The sequence below is a fragment of the Lissotriton helveticus genome, chromosome 1_1 (assembly GCF_964261635.1).
Source record: "Lissotriton helveticus chromosome 1_1, aLisHel1.1, whole genome shotgun sequence".
NCBI classification, from domain to species: Eukaryota; Metazoa; Chordata; class Amphibia; order Caudata; family Salamandridae; genus Lissotriton; species Lissotriton helveticus.
The window spans coordinates 570,241,922-570,264,862 of record NC_136057.1 but is presented as its reverse complement, the minus strand read 5'-3'; the positions used below and the strand labels follow the sequence as shown (position 1 = coordinate 570,264,862).

At 48.8% G+C, this 22,941-nt stretch overlaps 1 protein-coding gene across 3 annotated transcripts in view; it reads right to left on the bottom strand.

Moving 5' to 3' along the window:
* The window catches only part of LOC144813848 (solute carrier organic anion transporter family member 1A2-like), a 1,137,838-nt gene that overhangs the window by 27,066 nt on the left and 1,087,831 nt on the right, over positions 1–22,941 (bottom strand). For all 3 annotated transcript variants that reach the window (XM_078674057.1, XM_078674059.1, XM_078674058.1), the window contains one exon: positions 12,283–12,400. In XM_078674057.1, coding sequence (XP_078530183.1) covers positions 12,283–12,400 — 118 coding nt within the window. The remainder of the gene's footprint in view (positions 1–12,282; positions 12,401–22,941) is intronic.

Sequence of the window (22,941 nt, the reverse complement as noted above, 5' to 3'; positions counted from 1 at the left end):
AAACATGACCTCCCCGCATTGAGAATCTCGCCGGGAGGTCTTATTTTCTATGCTCGTGATCGGCAACTTGATGTTGCTGATCGCGAACAAGGAAAAAGACTTGCCGGGATGTTATTTTGCTCGCTCGCGGTCGCCAACTTGATGTTGAGGACCGCGAGCAAGCAGAAAAATGCCCGCTATGCGTTTTTGCACTGTGCTAGGTGCAATTTGAGAAGCTCATAGTCACGCAAACTACGCACGCTCTGCGAGCATAGCGTAGTCCTATGCCGAGGGTTACTAGAGAGTTTTTCAAATCATACCAAAGGAACCCATAAATAAAGAGAAACTGGGGTGTTGTTTAGATTTTCCTTATTTATATAGAAAAGACCACATCAGGAAAATATACTCAAAGTGCTCCCTAAAATGTGCTTGAGTCCACCCTGGTTTACAACGACCGGGGTGAGATTTGATGATGAAGCACGACACCAATAGGGTGTGTGAGGGTCTGCTAAAAATAACTTTTGGTTTCCTTAAATTGGAAAAGAAGTAGGGTGAATCAGAGTAAAAACTCACATGAAAGGGTGGTAGGATACTTTTTTGTGATTTGATTTTGTTATGGGAGGCAATGTCCTGTCCTTCCTACAAGCCTCTCTTTCATACCCAGACATCTTCCTGGGTAATAGGTGACACTGGAAACTGTAATTTGACCAGCCCCACAAAAGTCAAAAATACATTTGTGAAGTCTTTGCTAAACATGCCCTAAAGTGTCCATATGATCCCGCCCCCTGCCAAGATGAGACCTGGCTTGAAGAAAATCACACATGTTGCCAATTTAAGAACATTTTTGCACTGGGTGAGACTATAGTCTAATATTCAGTTGGATCTTTATGGTATCTGTTTCTTGGAACGAAAAGAACTGGACATCCACCCGTCTTTTAAACATTTTAAGCTGTGGTTATATTTACTGCACTTCCCGGAAGTCTGGGACAAGCTGGAATCTGTCTTTAAACACTGAATGCCTTTAGTGAAATCTAGATATTGCAAATTGTTTTTAAAAAATGGTACCAGGAAGCAAAAACAAAAGTTCAACTGAGAAGTTTTTTTTACCTAAAATCTTCCTTGATATTTGAGCCTTTTCAATATAAAATGGAGCAACCAGAAGCAAGATCCATATTTATGAAATTCAGGGTAGGGATTTCACAAGTTAACTGATTCTGTAGCAAGTGACATGTAACAACCAATTTCAGTTATATGCCCAGCCTGTAAGTCCTGTGCTGACTCAGTGGCACATTTGCTGTTTTTTTGTCGCAAAGCTTAGCAACACACACACATATAAGAAGAAAATGGATTGTGTCTTTTTGTTGAACATTGGTTATTAGAGATTATAAACTTGCCTTAAGTTTATTCAAGTCGGACTAAAACAAACTGTTGAACTTTAAATCTCAGCATTGTGATTGAGACTTAGGTTCACAGGTAATGTACAGAGAGTGATGTGAAGTAAATTGCTAAATATTTTCAAGTATGCTTTTAATTTGTCTTTGCATGTGTTGGATAAGCATGGGCCAAAAATCCGTTACGCCTGCAAAATTTGCGGATTTTCGGCAATTTCGCGATCCACGAATCTTGCGAAATTGCCAAAAATGTGCGAATTCGCGAGCAGGCGGATAATTTTTTTTTGTATGCCCAGCTCACGCAAGGGACCTAATTTACAGGCACACACGGTCCCTGGCCTTGTGGCTGACTGCCCTGCTCCCGTTGCCTGCTAAGTTCAGGCCTGCCCTCCAACTGACCTAAAGCACTGGCTGGCAGGTTCCAAGATTTACAATGTATCTGGTCTTTATTAACAATTCCTGCGGCGCCAAACGGCTCTGAGTGCGAGAGGCTGACTTCACGAGGTTTGAAAAATTAACTCAAAGTGTGACAGGTGGCTCCGCAGGAAGTTTATGAGGAAGCCCGGTGACTGACTGGTTTGCGGGGGGGGGGGGCGCAGTTTGTAAATCATGCTGCCCTGCCCGTCTCTAAGCTCTGTTGATTGTGCTCACATCGGCTGGGGGCCTGGCTGGGCCGTCAGCGAGTGGTGATAAATATTGAGAATGATGTCAGCAATAATATAATAGCGGAGCCACTCTGGCCTTAGGAGTGTGGCGGACGTCGCGTCAGAGTCATGAACTGGCACACTCACGGACTGGTTGCAGCGCGGCCGCCTGCCAGGAGTCGGGACAAACACAGGACTCACAGGCAGTCTGTACTAGGCGGGCGCCATTGGAAACCATATGGTGGTTCGTGGTCTGACCATGGCAACCATGATGCAGGGACAGAGCAGAATTTACCCAACCCCCAGAAGGAAATAGTCCCGGAGCCGAGGGATTGTTAGAGTGACCCGGGTTCCAGTGGCCACCAGGACAGGGTCTGTCATGTGTCACTGGACGGCCGTGCCTGGGACTTACTAGACATAGACAGCCAGCCTGGAGGGCTCCTATCACTGAAGCGGACGTCAAACTCGAATTACGGTGGCCTGCGGTGGATCGAGGCCTAATTGGGCCTACAGCCACTGCCTTGCAGAGAGACACTGCCTCAGTAATTATTGGAGCCGTCAGAGCCACACTCCTTGAGATTCTGCGGCCGGCCCCGTCCCAAGTAAGTACCAGCCTCTGTTTAAGACATAATGAATAACAGCGCGTGATCAGGGATCTGCAGCCTGCTGCTGTTTGTTAGTACCATACAGTGACACTGGGGAATGTTTTTAATTTCAATTATCCTGCTGCCTGGGCCCCAGTTGCTTATTTCACATTTCTGCTGGAGTTTACCATACACCTGGCAGAATGGTTCGGAACACTTCTAAGCACTTCAGTTTCAACCTACACTATTGGTAGATAGATGCACCCACTACCTTTTATAAAAACACTTTAGCTGTTGTCAGGGTAAATGTGTTATGGTTTACATTTGCAAGACTGGATTTTAGATTATTGAATCGTTCTGTCTGTATAATGTGTGTTTGTGTGATGTATAGTGCTCTGACACCCTGCACTGGTATGAGCAGCACTGTAGAACACACAAACTATTTCCTAGAGAGGGACCGAAAAATGTTAGAGTGCTTTAAAAAATGAAATAAATGATATAAGGCATATAAATGATACTACACAATGGTGTTCAACCATTTACGATCGACAAAGAACATTAAAGTAGAAATTACAACAGTCACAATTATTGAGTAATAGCAAAGCCATACGTCAATTGCAGCAGTTTTAAGAGCTTCTTAAAGTTTCGCGTTCCTCAAATGGGTTTAATTTCAGATATTTATATGTTTCCTTCGTCTTCACTGCTTGATTTTGCTTACGAAAAAGTGTCACTCATAGTTGTTCAAATGTCACTCACAATTACAGTGAGTTTATGAAAATGTCACACATAGCAATCTAAAACCTTGGCAGCTATGGTTGAAGCTCAAATTCAGTAACCTATTAATCAGCCCTAAAAATTTGTGAGCAAGGTCGAGGCTGGGCAAGTGTCCTTTATCCCCATATCTGCTGCTGAAAATGAGCTGTAATCCTTGAGGAGGTCTGTGGATCCATGAGTTTCTCGAGCGCCATCCCCGTGTAGTTCCTGTGACCAGGAGGCTGCTTTCTCCTCATCTGCTGCTCTACTCGGTCTCTGACCCTTTAAACAAGAGGCATGTGAACTCGCATGGAAGCCCCGCCCATTTGGCCCCGCCACACACACACTAGGGTACACAACATCACATTATTGCAAATGGCAAAAACATCCACGATTTTGCAGGAAAATCCACGAATTCGCTGACTTTTGTTGCCATTTCGTGCGAATTCGCGGACCGCGGATCCGCAAAATTCGCCCATTCAAAATTATTATTCTTTTATAAATTTTGCATGGTAAAAATGTATCTTTATATATTTAAAAAATAATAATTAGATATACACACACATATACCAAATGTTACAGGGACGTTATAGTTAGGAAACAACATTTAAAAACTTCAGAAATGCACTGAAAAAAACAGAAAGGTCACAGGCACATTACAGTTAGGCTCAGATTTCACTAGTACAAAACCATAGAAATTCAGCAGGTATAGTTACTTGAAATAACTATAACTTACGCACCGCAATGCACTGCTTATGACCTCACATATTACATCCCTAACGACATAATTGGTAACATCATGGAGGTGGTGGTCACTGAGGCTCCCCGTTGCAAAAGACATAGCCCCAGGGAGGTGGCTGTTACCGGGGCATGGGGAGACCCTTGACTCCACCAGGTAGGTCGCTCCCCCTCCGCACAGCACCACCTGTGTCTCCCTGCCCCAGCTGCCGCTGCTGAGGATGTTTGAGGCCCTCCACCACCTGCAGGCTACCACCTGCACCTCGTCCCTGGTGGCCAATGGTAGGCCGTAGGTAGGTTTGTTCATCCTCCGTTTTATTGCTTTTATTGTATTGCCTGTATTTTCATTGTTGTGTCTGTGACTGCTGATGTCTGTCTTCCCCCGCTGCCTGTACGTGGTCCATGCCCCTTTTTCTTCCCTCTGTTCCCCTCGCTGTCCCCGTGCTCTCTCTGCCTGGTCTTTCCTTCTGTACCACTCGCTGCCCCTGAGTCTCTGCCCGGTTTTCCCTTCTGTTCCCCTCGCTCGCTGTCCCCATGCTCTCTCTGCCCGGTCTTTCCTTCTGTACCCCTCGCTGCCCCGAGTCTCTGCCTGGTTTTCCCTTCTGTTCCCCTCGCTGCCCCGTGCCTCTCTGCCCATTCTGCCTTCTGTTCCACTTGTTTTTCCCTCGTTTTTTGTGCCTCTCTGCTCTCTGTTCCACTCGTCTTTCCCTCATTTTTTGTGCCTTTCTGCCCTCTGTTCCACACGTTTTCCCCTCGTTTTTTGTGCCTTTCTGCCCTCTGTTCCACTCGTTTTTCCCTTATTTGTTGTGCCTTTCTGCCCTCTGTTCCACTCGTTTTTCTCTCATTTTTTGTGCCCTTCTGCCCTCCATTCCACTTTTTTTGGTGTCCTTCTGCCCTCTGTGCCACTCGTTTTTTTCCTCATTTCTGTGCCACTTTTGCCATCTGTTCCACTCGTTTTTTTTTGCCCTTTTGCCTTCTGTGCCACTCGTTTTACCCTCGATTTTTGTGCCCCTTTTTCCTCCTGTTACCTTGTTGTCCCTCACCGCCCTCGCCGCTGTGTCCCCTGCAGCCCCGCCCCCTGAATGCCCACTGCCCATTCGCTGCCCCCGCCTCCAGCCTCCCAGCTGCTCCTCCCTCCCACCTCCCCATATATGCAAGCCGCTGCACAGCCACGCCACCGGCACGCAGAATGAGTGAGCCCGTCTGCGCCCGTCCATGCCTGGACCGCGCCCAGCGCCAGAACTCCTGGCCCCCGCACTCACCATGACGACCGCTGCCACTACGAAGCCAGCTTTCTGCACGCTCTCAACTCCGGACGGAGCCACACCTGCTTCAAGGCCACCCTGAAACTCACAGACAGCCCCTTCACCTGCCGGAACTGCAGCTGCACCAACTTCAGAGCAGACGAACCACCCACCAAGAAAGACCCCAACAACCTCCGATGCATACTACTGAACACCCGCTCCACAAGCAAGCATACCATTGAGCTCTGGGACCTGCTCGACACAACATCCCCGGACCTCGCCTTCCTGACAGAGACCTGGACTCCTCCGCACCCGACATCGCCATAGCCATCCCAGACGGCTACAAGATCACCCGCAGAAATGGCACTAATGGAGTCGGAGGAGGAATCGCCTTCGTCCACAAGAACAGCATCAGGGTCTCGACTAGCACCGACGATGCGCTCAGCACCACTGAACACATGCATTTCCAGATCCACACAGACCCTAACTCCACCCTCAAAGGCACCCTCGTCTACCGACCCCCAGGACCCACCCCCAGTTTAGCGACTCCATAGCCGACTTGATTAGCACGCACGCCCTGACCTCCACCGACTACATCCTCCTCGGAGACCTGAACTTTCACCTTGAGAACAACAACAACAACAACAACTCCACAACCCTGATCGATAACCTCGCCAGCCTCGGACTGAAGCAACTCGTCACAACGCCCACCCACTCAGCCGGCCACACGCTCGACCCAGTCTTCTCCGCAAGCCTGTACGTCTCCATCAGCCACACCACCGAACTCCTCTGCACCGACCACCTCTGCATCCGCTTTGCCTTCCAGAAACCCACCACACACCACCGCACCCAACAGATCCCCCGCCGCTGCTGGAGCAAAATCACTGAAGACCAACTACACGCAAACCTAGCTCTCAGCCCACCCACCGAACCCTCCAACACTGACAACGCTGCCCACAGCCTCAGACGCTGGATCGAGGACTGCGCCAACACCCTCGCTACGCTGAAGACAGCTGGTTCACCCCAGAACTCCTAGCCTCCAAGCAAGCCTTCTGGAAACTAGAGATGAAATGGCACAGTGAACAAACTCCGGACAGCCACACAGCACACAAGGACACAATCCACAACCACCACCACCTCATCAGGGAGGCCAAGAGGATCTCCTTCAAAGACCGCCTCAACAACACACACAATAGCAAGGAGCTCTTCAACATCGAGAAGGAACTCTCCAACCCCATCTCCAACAAAACGACATCCTCCCTTCTCAAGCCCTGTGCGACTCCCTCGCCGCCTTCTTCCACCGCAAGATAGCAGACATCCACGACAGATTCAACACCCAGACAGCCCCAACAGACAGCAGCACAATAGACCCTCTGTACACCATCAACCATGACCCCCTGCTAGCCTGGGTCAGCGAGAGCATCGATGACACCATCAAGACCATGCGCTCAATCCACTCCGGCTCTCTGTTGGACTCATTCCCGCACCACGCCTTCAACAGAGCAAGCTGCACCATCGCACCCCACCTGCGCAACATCATCAATCTCTCCCTCAAGATCGTGACCTTCCCAGAGATCTGGAAACATGCCGAGATCAACGCCCTACTCAAAAAACCTAAGGCAGACCCAAGAGACCTCAAGAACTTCCGGCCCATCTCTCTGCTCCCCTTCCCAGCCAAGGTAATCGAGAAAACCGTCAACAGACATACCTCGAAGAAAACAGCATCCTGGACCCTTCCCGGTCAGGGTTCCTCAGCAACCACAGCACCGAGACTGCCCTCATCGCCACCACCGACGACATCAGGACCCTGCTGGACAACGGCGAGACCGCACCACTCATCCTCCTAGACCTCTGGGTCGCCTTCAACACTGTCAGCCACCTCACACTACGCGCACGCCTCCACGCTGCAGGGATCTGAGACAAGGCTCTGGATTGGACCACCTCCTTCCTTTCCGGCAGAACCCAGAGCGAACCCCTATTCTGTTCCAAAGCCTCCAAGATCATCTGCGGCATACCCCAGGGATCCTCCCTCAGCCCGTTCAACATTTACATGGCCCTGCTCGCACACATAGCCTGACAGCACGACCTCAACATAATCTCCTACGCCGACAACACTCAGCTGATCCTCTCCCTCACCAAGGACCCCATCACAGCCAGAGCCAACCTCCACGAAGGAATGAAGGCCGTCGCCGACTGGATGAAGACCAACCATCTGAAGCTGAACACCGAGAAGACGGAGGTCCTCATCCTCGGCTCCAACCCTTCAGCCTGGGACGACTCCTGGTTGCTGACGGCACTGGGGGCAGCCCCGACACCCACCGACCACGCACCCAACCTGGGAATCATCCTGGATTCAATGTTCTCAATGACCAAGCAAGTCAACGCCGTCTCCTCCTCCTGCTTCAACACCCTCCACATGCTCCGCAAGATCTACAGATGGATCCGGACAGATACAAGAAAGACAGTCACCCAGGTACTCGTCAGCAGCAGACTCGACTACGAAAACGCCCTCTACGCGGGAGCCCCGACCAGCTCATCAAATGACTACAACACATCCAAAACGCCTCGGCACGACTGATCCTCAATGTACCACGCCACAGCCACATCACCCCCCACCTGAAAAACCTGCACTGGCTCCCCGTCAACCAGAGGATATCCTTCAAGCTCCTCACCCACGCACACAAGGCACTCCACAAGACTGGCCCAGCCTACCTCAACAGACGGCTCTCCTTCTACATCCCCAACCGCCAGCTCCACTCCGCCGACCTCTCACTCGCCACCGTCCCACGCATCAGAAGAACAACCACTGGTTGGAGATCCTTCTCCCACTTTGCCGCCAAGACATGGAACACCCTCCCACGGAGCCTACAACAGACCCAAGACATGATGACTTTCAGGAGGATACTCAAAACCTGGCTGTTCGATGAGTAGCGCCCACCCCCAGCGTCTTGAGACCCTTGCGGGTATGTAGTGGGCTTTACAAATGATTGATTGATCGATTGATTGATTGATCGGGAGGTATGTTAGGCCCCCCAAATTTGTTTTTGATTAGCCCCGGGGAGGTGGCGGTGCCCAGGGCTGCAGGGGAGGCTGTACAGGCCTCCCATGTACTTGTTTTCTATATAGCCCTGGGGAGGTGGTGTTCCCCAGGCTGCGGCCCCCCCGCTTAATATGTGAGTAATACCCGGGGGGGTATTTTTTTGCATGACCCGGGGATTTGGCTCACCCTGAAAAAGGCGAGCAGGAGCCCACATATCTTTTATTTTCAATTTTGCAGTGGATCCACCCGCAAATTTACTACAAAATTATTGAATGTAAACATTTTTTTAAACCCCTGTGGGTCCCTGTGTGTCCTCACCATATCTGGGGGTTCAGGTTATTCTTACCCTGCCCCCTTTTCTTTAATTTTTAAATTTTGAGGGGAATTGGATTCAAGCCGAGTCCCAAGATGTCTGCCAACACATCCTTGTTGAAGTGTTGTCAGCCAATCAAATTGCAGGACCGACCCGTGAGTCCACTGCAAGGATCCGTGTCCCCAGATATTCATACTTTTTAATTCTAGGCAGAGATTTCCGCCTTCCGCATCATGTGAAGCTCACGGAGCTCCAAGAAACTCCACTCAGCAGAGCAGATTTTTTCCCTTGCTCGCATTCATCAACGTCAAGTTGGCGAGCGCAAGCAAGGAGAATCCACCTCCCGGCCAGATTTTTCAACGCAGGCGGTCAGATCACTCTTTGCGATTGGTCGCGTGTGCTTGTGTCCGCTCATGTTGAGAAACTGTGCGCTCCCATTGAGAAAGCTGCCACTCGAGTAAAAATCTACTCGCGCGGCAGAAAGGAAGCAGCGCCCGCTTGTGCTGTGCATGGTGCTGTTCGCGATAATTGCATAGTGCAGACAAGAACTTGGCACTGAAAATCATTGCGAACAGCATTTATCCAATGCAGTCGGCCGCTAAAAATACTGAACAGATTTACGCCAAAGCTTTCTGGACCAACATGTAGCTTTCTGCCAAATTTGATGCAGTATCGGGCTGTAGTCATTTTTAAAATCCCTATTGAAAAATGGATGGGCTCCAAGACCCATCAGCATCCAAGGGGACTTTATCCCCCAACCAGTAGTTTACCAGGAGGTGCATTTGTGGAGTCATGGAGAAAGAGAGCATGGCCTCCAAAGACCGATCAGTAATCCTGCTATGTGGGACTTACAGGAGGGGTGCCTCAAGCCCAGGGACCGTCGGTATCCAAGGGGACTTCATTCCCCAACCAGTAGTGCACGAGGAGAGGTGTTTGCAAGGTGGTGGAGAAAGGGGGCATGGCCTCCAATCACCTCTAAGCAATCACACTGTGCGGGATTTACTCGAGGTAACTGGATGGGTTGTTGGCCTCCAAGGACCCTCAGGAGCCAGGAAGACTTCATCCCCCAACTAGAAGTGAGCCAGGAGGAGTACTTGCAGAGTGGTGGTGAAAGGGGGAGGGGCCTCTGATGATCTCTAGGTGGGGCTGTTTGCCCTTAATGGCCCTCAACAGCAAAGGGTACTTTATCCTCCTTTTGTACACCAGAAGGTCCCTTTGCTGAGTGGTTATGAAAGGGAGCCCAGCATATATTTATATATTTTATTCTTTTATTAGGGGAGGGAGTCATGTGGCTCCGTAGACCCCACATCCCAAGCCCTGCCATCTTTCTGTAGGCACCTCCAGGGTACCCACTCTCCACTTGGACCATGGGGGGAGCCTGAAAGCCCCCACAGTCCCTGCTAGCTTCATGAGAAGACAGCATTGCCCTTCAGACACAGGGAGCTATTAAACATGCAGATCTCTGTTTGTGAAAGCACTTCTGCTCCCCTTCCAGGAAGCAGGAGCATTTCTGAGCTCTCCATTGCTAGAAGCAGAGAATTTGCTGTGACTTGACGGGGTGGGCACTCCGGGGCATAGCAGGAGTCTGCCCAGGGGGGTTGCGGTCCCCAGGGCCATCTATGGCTCCATTAGGTGGGCTGCAAAACACCCTCCTTTCTGGTTGTAGGCCCTGCTATGTTCTGCTCCGGGGAGTTGGTGGTCTCCAAGATAGAAAGACCATTAAGGGAGCACTTATCTATAGACCACCAATTACATGTCCTAGCTTCTCTATATCTCTTCTAGAGATACTAGGCCCACATATACGGGCTAATGAGGATTTCCTTCTTCTAGGGGATTTTAATATACATACCAACCAACCTGAATCTATGGAGACCAAAAGCCTGTTTGCTGATCTGACAACTATTGGCCTGACACAAAAAAATCATGATCCCACACATGAAGGCGGACATTGCATCGATCTGATATATACCAACTTTGATAACATATCTTGTAATAAACCGACCCAACTAAACTGGTCTGATCACTTTTTATTAGAATTCACTATTTTTAAAATTAACAAAGGCTCTTGTAAAAAATCCCTACCCCCTACTATGCGCAGACAGTGGCACAAACTCACACTGGAGGCACTACAAAAGGTATGGGAAAAACCCGATATTAAGGAAACTGATGAAGTGGAATATAGTCTAACTATATTTCAAGAATCACTCACTGTAGCCATTGACAAAATTGCCCCCTTGAAAGTATTTAGGCAATTACCTGTGGCCAAACAGGAAAAATGGTACACCGAGGCTCTCAGAAAAGAGAAGCAAGAATGTAGGAGGATAGAGAAGAGATGGAGAAAATCCCACTCAGAGGATAACAAGAAGGCACATCGTGCAGCCCAAACAAACTACTACAAACATGTTAAAGCTGCACGTAAAAACAACATCGCCCAACAGCTCACGGAAGCTGGTAATTCTCCAAAAGAACTTTATAGGATTCTTGAGACATTTGTCAAACCCATGGCTTGTGTAAGTCCAGATGACTTCTCACAAAATCTATGCGAAGAAGTCTCCCTATACTTTGAAAATAAAATAGAATCCATTTATGATAAAATCTTAGCATCTCAAACAGATAGTGGCACTCTGACTGCCCCCCTCCCCACTGAAAATACCAACTCCGTGCTGACTACATTTCCTCCTATCAATAATAGAGAGCTTCTCACATTAATGACCCAAGTAAAATCCGGGTCCCCGGATGACCTTATCCCTGTTAAAACCTTAACCTCCCTTAGTACTCAAGATGTAATTAATCAGTCTTTGAAGAAGGGATATGTACCAACCGAATGGAAAAGAGCGGTGGTGAACCCCATCCGTAAGAAAGCGGCTCTCCCCTGGACGGAGCTCTCCAACCTCCGGCCCATCTCCCTCCTACCCTATTTCAGCAAGCTGGCCGAGAAACATGTCAACGCGCACCTGTATTTTTTAAGTGGGAAAAGAAAATATTTTTGTCCACTATATATATACATAATGTTTTTTTTGCAATATTTTTGAACAGTGATAATATTGCTTCAATATTTTAACATACAACTACGATCAAGAATTTCTTCCACAATGTCATAAACACATCATGCTTTCCTCGAAAGCTTTACGAAGTCCTATAAAAGTGCTTTCCAGATGCTCTGCTGATGAAATGTCCTGTATCCAATCACCTAAAGTCCTTTTCATTGGAGATTTTTCAATTTTTGTAAAGCAGTGGTTACTACTACTAGCCAAGTTTCTCAAACCAGTTTGATATTTTTTACAGCCATGATGTAGTATTTTCTGATGGTTCATATTGGTGGAATGTTATAATCAGCAACAAACTATTTTTCTCTTTCTCACATGTCCGCTTGTGATTTATTTTACATACTACTAAACACTCCCTTAATTGCCCTAGGCAGCTGGGTATGTTGATTTGTAAAAGAACCTGGACAAAATTGCTGCAAAGAAGAGTTTGTTTATTTTTTGTTAAGTGAATTGAAATGTTTAGCTGAAAAATAGAACATCAATAAACTGACGTTAATTACTCAATGTAAAAGAGATTGGATATTTTTAAAATTTAAACATTGATTTTACCTAAATGCATCAGAGTCATACATCCGGCAGGCTCCAGGTTCACCACAGCTTGTAGTTCCCCATGTTAGACATGTGCTGTCCGCCAAAGCTCCATAGATTATGGGTGATGGAATTCCACCTGAAAGCAAGAAAATTTAAGCAAATATTATATTTTGATACTGTGCTATTTTATACAGTTATGTCATTCTTTTAAATAAAAAAAAAACATGTGTGATGAATTAACATATTTCTGCCACATAGGGTCAGAGTGGCCTGGTTAGGATTCTGCTATTCATCACAGACTAAATATTACTCAATATTTTCTAACAGCTTGATATGTAAAGACGTTTACATGGGTGGGGTGCTAGACGGCGCTAACTAGGATGGCTGTGCCTAGATTTAGCTTCTGTGGCTGGATCAAATATCCTTTTCATTTATCCTCATAGACTGCCAATATGACTCTGCTAGAGTAATGTGTGAACTTTACTGACTTGCAGGAGCAGAATAGAGTTGCTGTAGCTCCCAAAGAAACAGCAGTATCTATCAGAAAGCTGAGTGGAAGAGTGTCAGTTGGAAACCTGGGCCCCTCAGAGGAGACACGTAGCATGTGCAACCTCACTCTGCAAAACTGGAGCTCCATGATAAAGTGTTTGAGGATTCTGCAGGCATTGTCCTCGGTAACTCAGAGCCACCACCATGACAACTAGCCTGCCTAGGGCCATCTGCTGCTTTTACAGTGGCAGAATGAGATTGGATAATACGGGTAGCCAAGGTGAGTGCGGTCGCAGTGGAAGGAAGTCTGGGCGGCTCGGATGAGTAAAGCAGTCAGCCGGGCCACTACTCGAATGAAAGGCTTGGAAGCAGAGTAGTGGCCTCCCTAAAGGTACTTAACACTGTTGTAAGTCCCTGGGACTACAAAAGGCGTGTGCCAGTCTCTCACTGTGCTGTTGGTTTTTTTCCCAGATATGGCATTATCTATCTACTTTTGGACTTAGTTGTGATACCGTCTACCCATGGCCGATGAAATAAAGGGTCGCATGGACCTGTGTGCACTTGCACAAGGGGACTTATTGAAACACTGAAGAGCTTATTGAAGCACTTATCTTGCTGACTGTGAAAAATGCATTTGGGTGCCAGGACAGACCATTGGTGTGTTTACTGTGATCTTCGTTCTGATAGATAATGTATGGTCTAACCTCAGTTCCAACATGGGCAAATCCGATGCCAAACAACCTAAACTCATATGTGAATGTAACAAAAAGTCAACCAGATAACATGATTGTGACCCAGAGAATTACAGTAGCTTCACCACTGCCCTTCGGGCAGAATGATGACATCAGATCTATCCTGCTGGCTATGAGGGGTAGGCTGACATTCATAAAAATGAGACTGGGTGGAACCACAAATACCTAATGTTAAGGATGACTCCACCAAACAGGTGTTCCAGAATCAGCTAACATGCCATGTATGGAGGACTATGTTGAGAAGCTCTTCATTGATGTTGTTGACCAGGATAACTTTTCCTTAATGTTTGTAGTTGAGAGGGCTCATCGTTCTCTGGTGCCTAAACCAGCTCTGGGTGCTCCTACACGTCCTCTCATTGCCAAACTTTTGAATTGTAGTGATCGTGATGGGATTCATCAGACGGCAAGAGAGAGAAAAGACATTCAGCATGACAGGACTAATATCTTCTTCTTGGCAGTCTTCACTTAGGTAGTGAATGATGCAAAGAGAAAATTCACCACCACCAAACTGAAACTCTGGGATCTGAGGATGATGTATTTTCTGTTTAATACAGGCAAAACTTAGGTTCAGTAACATTGGTAAAACCCACATATTTACAACACCTGAAGAAGCAAACACCTTTATTGACACAATGACTCGGGGGGGCAGGGGAACTGGAGTAAGTTGGAATAGTCAGAATTGGGATGTAAGAGGAATGTTTCTTGCTGCCGCTGTCCCTTAGACAAATCATATCATGTCTTAGCCTTTTGCCTGGGTATAGATACATCTGCGGTGCAACACTTTGAGGCTCTTCTAAAGTGGGAAACAGCTCCCTCATCGGGCAAACATCTGCATTGAATTAGTAAGCCTGGGCATAGTTTGCGATGTAGCACTACGCATAGCTACCCAAAGTGCACTTCGCACTACCCTAGCTACACATAGCTACGCAAACTGCATAGTGCAGGATGCTTGTCCGCACTGTGCAGTCAGTGCAAACTGCATCTTGCACAGTGCAAGCGGTCGTTTTCTGCCACTCGAGTAGATTTCTACTCGAGCAGCATCTTTCTCAACGCGGACTGGTAGTTTCTCATCACGCGCGCTCGCGAGCATACGCGACCACTCAAAATGAGAAATCTGACCTCCCAGCGTTGAAAATCTTGCCAGGAGGTTTATTTTCCACGCTCGTGATCAGCAACTTGATCAGCAACTTGATTTTGCTGATCGCGAACGAGGAAAAAGTCTCGCTGGCATGTCATTTTGCTTGCTCGCGGTCGCCAACTTGATGTTGAGGACCGCGAGCAAGCAAAAACGACCGCTGCACTGCGCTACGCTATGCGTGTTTGCACTGTGCTACGTGCAATTTGCGTAGTGCGAAGGAGCCAACCTTCACAAACTACGTCAGCGTGGCGTGGTGCTTTGCCCAGGGTTAATTACTACCTACTATAGTTATATTGAATATACACACAGCACTGTTTCTGCTCCTGAGTCAGTGAAACTTTGCTAAAATTTAGGTTTGGGCTATAAAACGATTGCTGCCAATCTAGCCACCCACTGTCCAGGTTGTCTAGCATGTTTAAGTTTGTTCTTGTGTTGGTATGATATGAGACAAGTTGTTGTGCTATTAGGGTTCTATGGGGTGATCAACAAGATGTTGGAACTCGATGTGGGTGGGGATGGGCAGGCGGTGATAGTTGGTCAAGCATGGTTTGTACACAGTTGATACAATGTGTTGCTGAAAGAAATGCACACAAGTTAGGAATCAAAATGTTGCATATAACACACGAATGGTATTTGATCCCAGATGTAATGATAGGGTATTGATGGCGAATGTTAGTGTGGTGAGCAATCATTGAAAGGCCCTGTTAGTAACAGAGTGCCTCAACAGACAAAACATAGACAGTGCATTGATACAGGAGGCTCATATAGTGCCTTGGGGGGGGGGGTCAATTACTTTGTTACACAAGACGTGCAGATGAAACCACTAGACACACAAGAGGGCTGATTTGTGGGGGTTCAAGGCACGGTTGGGCTCAGCCGCATCACACTTGTCAACAAATATGATGATCCTAATTTCTTTACTGAAGTGTAAGAGAGGATTGGAATGTCTGCCCCTCACACTGTGATATATGGGTGGGGATTTTGAGTAATACTATGCCCAGACCAGGATAGCAATAGTAATGACTCAGGCCATGACAGTTGATCATGGGAAGAGTTATGGGATATTTTATACTAATTTCATACCAATTTGAATCATTTGTCCTCTAATATGCTGGATGCCCCACTTCCAGACACTATACTTTTCATCCTGCAGTTCACGGCACATCATCCAATACTGATTATTGACTAGGATCCTGGCATATGATGTGCTGGGTTTAAACTATGGAGCTGGAGAACCAGGTTCAAGCATCGGCATCCTGTGATTCTGGGCAAATCACTTAATCTCCCTGCGCCTACCAAAAATATGAATGTGTCCTTGTATAACGTAACTGGTGCTCATGTAAATTGCTCTAATACCTTTGGGTCAAGTTTGTGCAAGTTTGTGCTATATAAAACTGCAAAAAAAACATACCTTGCAAAAGGGTAAGGCCATGAAAAAATCAATGAGAAGCAGTTTAGCACTGAGATAAGGCATACTCACGGTGCAGTTTTACAAACAGCATGCTACAGAGCTTGCCCCTTTTTTACTTTTGGTGTACAACAAAGCATTCGAGAAAGGTGTTTTTGCCACTTACTATGAGAGAAACCTCAGTGATCACATTATTAAGATCACCTCATAAGTGTGAATTCTTCCACCCATTTTTACTTGTTGACAATATATTAGCTAAAATTATCTCTAACAGGTTTCTCCCTTTGCAGACTGGTTGAAAAATGGGCCGGGGGAGGCAAAGCTGACACGATAGGGGCCCGTGCCCAACGCGGGACCTCCCCCCATAGAGCCCGCAAAAAAAGACCCCAAGCTAGCCGCCCAATCAGGGTGAAAAGGTCCAAGTGGCTGGGGGGTTCAAAATGGGCTCTGGGTCCTCCTGTAGCCACTGAACCCCCCCCCCAAATGTATTGGAATCAATACCTGGGCACCGGAGTCGTCGCATAGTGAATATCCCTGCTGGAGAAGATTCGCCGAAGGAGGAAGACTTGTGGAGGACACCCAGGAGCCCGATGACAGCAGGAAGGAGGCCCCGCACTCCCCGCTGAGGATTAAGGAGAGGATCGGCGGAGTCAGCAGAGGAGCAGCTCGCCAGGGTGATGACGGGGAACCAGCTGCAACTGGCAGTATCCAGCAAAGCGACAGGCGTGGCTGCAATTTGGAGCCTGTGACGGGGGCGCTTGTAGTAACCCTGGGTGAACTACTATGCTTCACTCACGTAGTTTGCGCAGTTTGCGCTACTTTGCACCACGCAAACTGCACGTAGCACAGTGCAAACACACATAGCGTAACGTGGCAGTCATTTTTTGCTTGCTCGCCAGCCTCAATGTCAAGTTGGCGACCGGGAGAGAGCAAAATTACATCCCAGCAAGACTTTTTCCTCGTTCGCGATCAGCAGCATCAATCTGCTGATCGCGAGCGTGTAAAATAAACCTCCCGGCGAGATTCTCAATGTGGGGAGGTCACGTTTCTCATTGCGAGTAGTCGTGTATGCTCGTGACCGCTCGCGATGAGAAACTACCAGTCCGCGTTGAGAAAGCTGCCGCTCGAGTAGAAATCTATTCGAGCGGCACTATGCAAGATGCATGTGGTTTGCACTGATTGCACAGTGCGGACAAGCTTCCGGCACTGTGCAATAAGTGCGAACAGCATTTTGCACAATGTACTACACAGTTTGCATAGCTCACGTAGTGCGTAGCGCACAACGCGTAGCTATGCGTAGCGCTACTATGCAAACTACGCCCGGGGTTAGCTTGTAGCAATGCCGGGAACGGACGTCAGTGATGGCACCAGCTAAGAAGCTTTCCCGGCGTGAGCGGCACTCGGCCTGGAAGCAGTGGGCCAGCTGGAGGGAGCCTGATTGTTGTACCGACGGTGCTGCGCCTAAGGGAGACGGAAATAGATTTATCATTGCTTGCACCAAGGATTTATCACATGAGGGTTTGCGATTGAGGATTTAAACTCCAGTTAAACATTCGGTAATTAAGGTTCCAAGCCTCTTTGGAAATTGACTACGGACCCACAGGTGTGCCTGCCTTCGGTCAGCAGTGCCTGACAACTTGCCTGGGAAGAAAGGAGTGTAAGGTAAGAACAGTTCTAATTTAAATTACCGTCTTGCGGTGGACTGAGCAAAAGGCTGGTGGGCACTGTGGGGACTGGAAACTAAGGGTAACAGCCCTGCCCTTTGGTGGAAAGACAACTCAACCAGAAGATATGGCTGGGGGACGTTCGGCAACATGAGAGAAGAGAGTGCAAGCCAGATATAGGGATATGCTAGGAAGCAATAAAGCCCTAAAAAAGGATCTGAGAAGGCCACGGGAGGACTCCAGTCCAGAGCTGGATGGCGATTTGGAGGAGCTTTTAGGAAAAGCAAGAGCGCTGGTGGCCTTAAAAGGAAAAACATGGATGGATGACCACCTAACGTAGGCGCCAGCCAAGAAGAAGCCAAAACCTAAGCAGGCTTGAGTACCTCATGCAAGGACAGGCAAGAAGGGGCCTGCAGCCAAAATGGCAGCCCTTTTGAAACATGGCAAAGGGGTGCAAAGTAAAACATCACAGAATCCTCCTACAGCCCCAAGACGAAGGGCGGAGAAAAGGGCAGGATCCGGGCAACCAACCCACACGAGGTGGTGACCAACTTGGAGGGCAGCAGCGATGAAGAGGGGTTTGTGGCCAGCACAGTGGCCCCTGGAGGAGCACCCAGCCTACGACATCCACATCAGGCAGTCGCGATAGTGAGCATGACGCGCTAAGCGAAAGGGGCGGGCAGCGCACAAGAAGAGTCAAGTCAAGTCAAGTCAAGTGATTTATATAGCGCGCTACATACCCAGAGGGTCTCAGGCGCTTGAAGAAGGGTGGGGAGTTATTTGTCGAATATCCACGTTTTAAGTTGCTTTCTGAATGCTAGGTGGTTCTGAGTGAGGCGAAGGTGAGTGGGAAGTGAGTTCCAGGTTTTAGCTGCCAGGTAGGAGAAGGATCTACCTCCCATGGTGGTTTTGTTGATGCGAGGTACAGTAGCAAGGGCTTGGTTGGAGGATCGTAACTGGCGGGAGGGGGTGTAGAAGGAAAGTCGTGTGTTGAGGCATTCGGGTCCAAGTTCGTAAAGTGCTTTGTGTGCGTGGGTTAGGAGGCGGAAAGTAATCCTCTTATTAATGGGGAGCCAGTGGAGGTTTTTCAGGTGGCCAGAGATGTGGTCTTTACGCGGGATGTCTAGTATGAGTCTGGCTGAAGCGTTCTGGATGCGTTGGAGTTTTTTCTGGAGTTTTGCGGTGGTACCGGCGTGTAGGGTGTTTCCGTAGTCCAGGCGGCTCGTGACCAGTGCATGGGTGACCGTTTTTCTAGTTTCGGTGGGGATCCAGCGGAATGTTTTTTTGAGCATGCGAAGAATATTGAAGCAAGATGATGAGACGGCGTTGACTTGTCTGTTCATAGAGAGTGAGGAGTCCAGGATGACGCCTAAGTTCCGTGCGTGGTCCGTCGGGATGGGTGCTTTTCCAAGGGCCTCTGGCCACCAAGAGTCATCCCAGGTGGAGGGGGAGGTACCTAGGATAAGGACTTCTGTTTTGTCTGAGTTCAGTTTTAGACGGCTGTGCTTCATCCACTCGGCTACTTCTTTCATTCCTTCATGTAGGTTGGTTTTGGCGGTGTTAGGGTCTTTCGTGAGTGATAGTATCAGTTGAGTGTCATCAGCGTAGGAGATGATGTTGAGGTTGTGTTGGCGTGCGATGGTCGCGAGGGGGCTCATGTATACGTTGAAGAGGGTGGGGCTGAGTGAAGATCCTTGTGGCACGCCGCAGATGACTTCAGTGGCTTCTGATTTGAATGGTGGAAGGCGGACTCTCTGAGTTCTTCCAGTGCTTTTCCTTGGATTGCGATGTTTCTGAGGCGCTGTATTAGGGTGCTATGACAAACTGTGTCAAAGGCTGCTGAGAGGTCGAGGAGGATGAGGGCGACAGTGTCTCCATTATCCAGTAGAGTTCGAATGTCGTCTGTTGCTGCGATGAGGGAGGTCTCAGTGCTGTGTTTGGCTCGGAAGCCGTACTGTGAGGAGTCGAGGGATTTGTTTGTTTCGAGGAAGGCGGCGAGCTGGTTGTTGACAGCTTTCTCGATGACTTTGGCCGGGAATGGCAGGAGCGAGATGGGGCGGTAGTTTTTGAGTTCGGTGGGGTCGGCTGTGGGTTTTTTCAGAAGGGCGCTGAGTTCGGCGTGTTTCCAGCTTTCCGGGAAGGTGGCGGAATTGAGGGAGCAGTTGATGACGTCTCGGAGGTGTGGTGCTATGATGGAGTCTGCTTTGTTGAAGATGTGGTGAGGGCATGTGTCTGTGGGGGATCCTGAGTGGATAGAGTTCATCAGGCGGATGGTGTCCTCAGTGGAGATCGGGTTCCAGTCATTAAGGGTGTTCAAGGGGGGTGAAGGTCCTGCAGAGGGTTGGGTGGGTTGGTCTTCGGGTCGGTTGTCGAAGCTGTTGTGGATGTCTGCGATTTTGTTGTGGAAGAATGAAGCTAGGGAGTTGCAGAGGGCTTGAGAGGGGGTGATGTCGTAGGAGTTGGCTGGGGGGTTGGTAAATTCTTTGATGATGTTGAATAGTTCCTTGCTGTTGTGGGCGTTGTTATCAAGACGGTCCTTGAAAGCAGCTTTCTTGGCAGTCCGGATCAGTTGGTGGTGTATACGGGTGGCGTTTTTGAAAGCGTCCTTGGTGCTGGTGTTTGGGTCTTTTTTCCAGGCCTTCTCAAGGGAGCGACAGAGTTTCTTAGATTTCTTAAGATCATCGTTGAACCAGGAGGCGTTTTTGCTGCCTAGTTTGATTTGACGTTTTTTCAATGGTGCTAGGATGTTGGCGCTGTTGGATAGCCATTGGGTGAGGTTAATGGCTGCTTGGTCGGGGTTTGAGGAGTGGGCAGGGGAGTTTTGAAGAAGCGATGAGGAGATCTGGTCGATGGTGATTTTGTTCCAGTTTCTTCGCAGAGTGGGTTGAGGATGGTTGTGGGTTGTGGTCTCATTGTAGATAAAGTGAACGCAGCTGTGGTCCGTCCAAAGGAGAGCTGTGGTGTGTCTGAAGGAGACGTGTTTGCTGGAGGTGGTGTGGGTGTGGGTGGGGGTAGTGACAAGTTGTTTGAGTCCGAGGTTGGCGAGATTGTCCAGAAGGGTGGTGGCGTTGCGGTCATTGTTCTTTTCCAGGTGAAAGTTGAGGTCTCCCAAAAGAATGTAATCCTCGGAGGGGAGGGCGTGAGGGGTGATAAAGTCAGTGATGTCTTCACTGAATTGTGCACGGGGTCCTGGTGGCCTGTAGAGGAGGGTGCCTCTGAGTGTGGTCTTGGGGTCGGTGTGGATCTGGTAGTGAAGGTGTTCGGCGCTAGCGAGATTGACGTCTGAGCTGGTTGAGATGCGGATGGAATTCTTGTGGACGATAGCGATGCCTCCTCCTGTTTGGTCGGTGCGGTCCTTACGGATGATCTTGTAGCCTTCCGGGATGGCAATGGTGATGTCTGGGGCTGATGAGGCGTTCATCCATGTTTCTGTTAGGAAGGCGACGTCCGGAGAGATGGCGTCTAGTAGATTCCAGAGGTCGATGGCGTGCCTGTGGACCGAGCGGGTGTTGAGCAGGATGCATTTTAGGAGGTTTGTGTTAGATAGCTGTTTTGTGTTCGTGGATGAGGAGTTGTTCTTGGTGCCGTCGAACTTGCAGGAGTTGCAAGAGAAGGGTCCATGGAAGTGTCCAGGAGCGGCTTGGACGCAGTTGGAGAGACGGCCGGGGTTTAGGGCTAAGAGGGTGGTGGCGTCGTAGTTGATGCGGGTGGGCTGGGAGTTGCGGGGACCAGGGGGTCTGGCGCTGGGCGCGGTCCAGTCGCAGATGGGCGTAGACGGGCTTACCTTTGGCGCACCTTCGGCGCGACTGGGGCGCGATCGCTGCGCGTGAACGCTGCGCGTTGGGTCATCTGTCATAAATGGATAGTGGAGGGGGCGGAGCGTGGGAGGGGCAGCTGGGAGGCGGGAGCGAGGTGGAGGGAGGGCTCTGGTCAACAAGGAAGATGGCCGCAACAACAACAAACAAGGAGCAATGGGGCGCTATGAGGGCCAAATAAAGTAACAGATACTGTCGTAGTGGGAGCGGGTTCGAGCGCGGAGACAAAGCGCTATGCTAATTATGTAGCAATCTCAGGTAATGCACAGCCAATACAATAGCAGATAATGCGCAGCCAATATAATATCATGTAGTGCACAGCAAATACAATATTAGGTAATGCACAGCCAAGTACACACAGTCAAAGCGCTGTGAAAATGAGTACACAAAGGTGCGCGCTAGCGGAATGGCAGAAGCAGAGATCAGCGCTACGATACCACAAGTAGTGGGTGAAGGAGGAAGCGAGGGGAGCGACCACTCGCGTTGGAGGCAAGAAGACAGATGCAAAATGGTACCATTGAGGTAATAACTGGGAAAATCACAAATTATGGCCTCTGTCCACTCCCATAAAAACAAGGAGATTAATGTCCTTACTAAATAACTACCAAAAGAGAGCAGACAGGCAACAATTGGCAGAACGTTTCATGGCTGAGTTCCCCATCCCTTAAAAAGGAACTGAGGCCCCCGGCTTAGCTGCAAGTTAAAACTGTATGGGACAGCCCCGAGGCTGCTAGACATAAGTTGGAAAATGAGGTATAATTAGGAAGAGTGGCGGGCCCATTTGCCTCCCCTCCATCACCAAACCTAATAGTCTCACCTTTAGGTGTGGTACCTAAGAAGGAAGTCGGAAAATACGTGCATATACATCACCAACACACCCACACAGGGAGTCCATCAATGACTAGCTAGAGCAATGCAGCTGCTTGGTAGTTTACGCCTCCCTGGATGGCACAGTAGATCTGATTAAACAAGTAGGGAAGGGACACTGCTGGCAAAAACAGCCATAAAGTCAGCATTTTGCCTATTGCCAGTGCACCCAAACAACTACCACCTCCTAGGTTTCCAACTTGAGGGGAACTATTACTATGGCAAATGCTTAACCAGGGGCTGGTGATTATCCTGCTCCTATTTTGAATAATTTAGTAGTTTTCTCGAATGGGTACTTGGAATGTGAGGGGGCGGGTGCACTACTTGGATGAGTTTGTGTTCATTGGGAAAGCAAGAACAGAGGAGAGTGCGAAGCTACTCCACCAGTTCAAGGTTCTGACAGAAGAGTTAGTAGCCCCCCTAGCGCAAGACAAGACCAAAGGCCCAACCACCAAGCCATCCTTCCAAGGGATTGAACTAGACTCTGTGGCTGGGACATGTAAGCTACCAACAGAAAAGGTTGCTAAACTACGCCAGATCATAC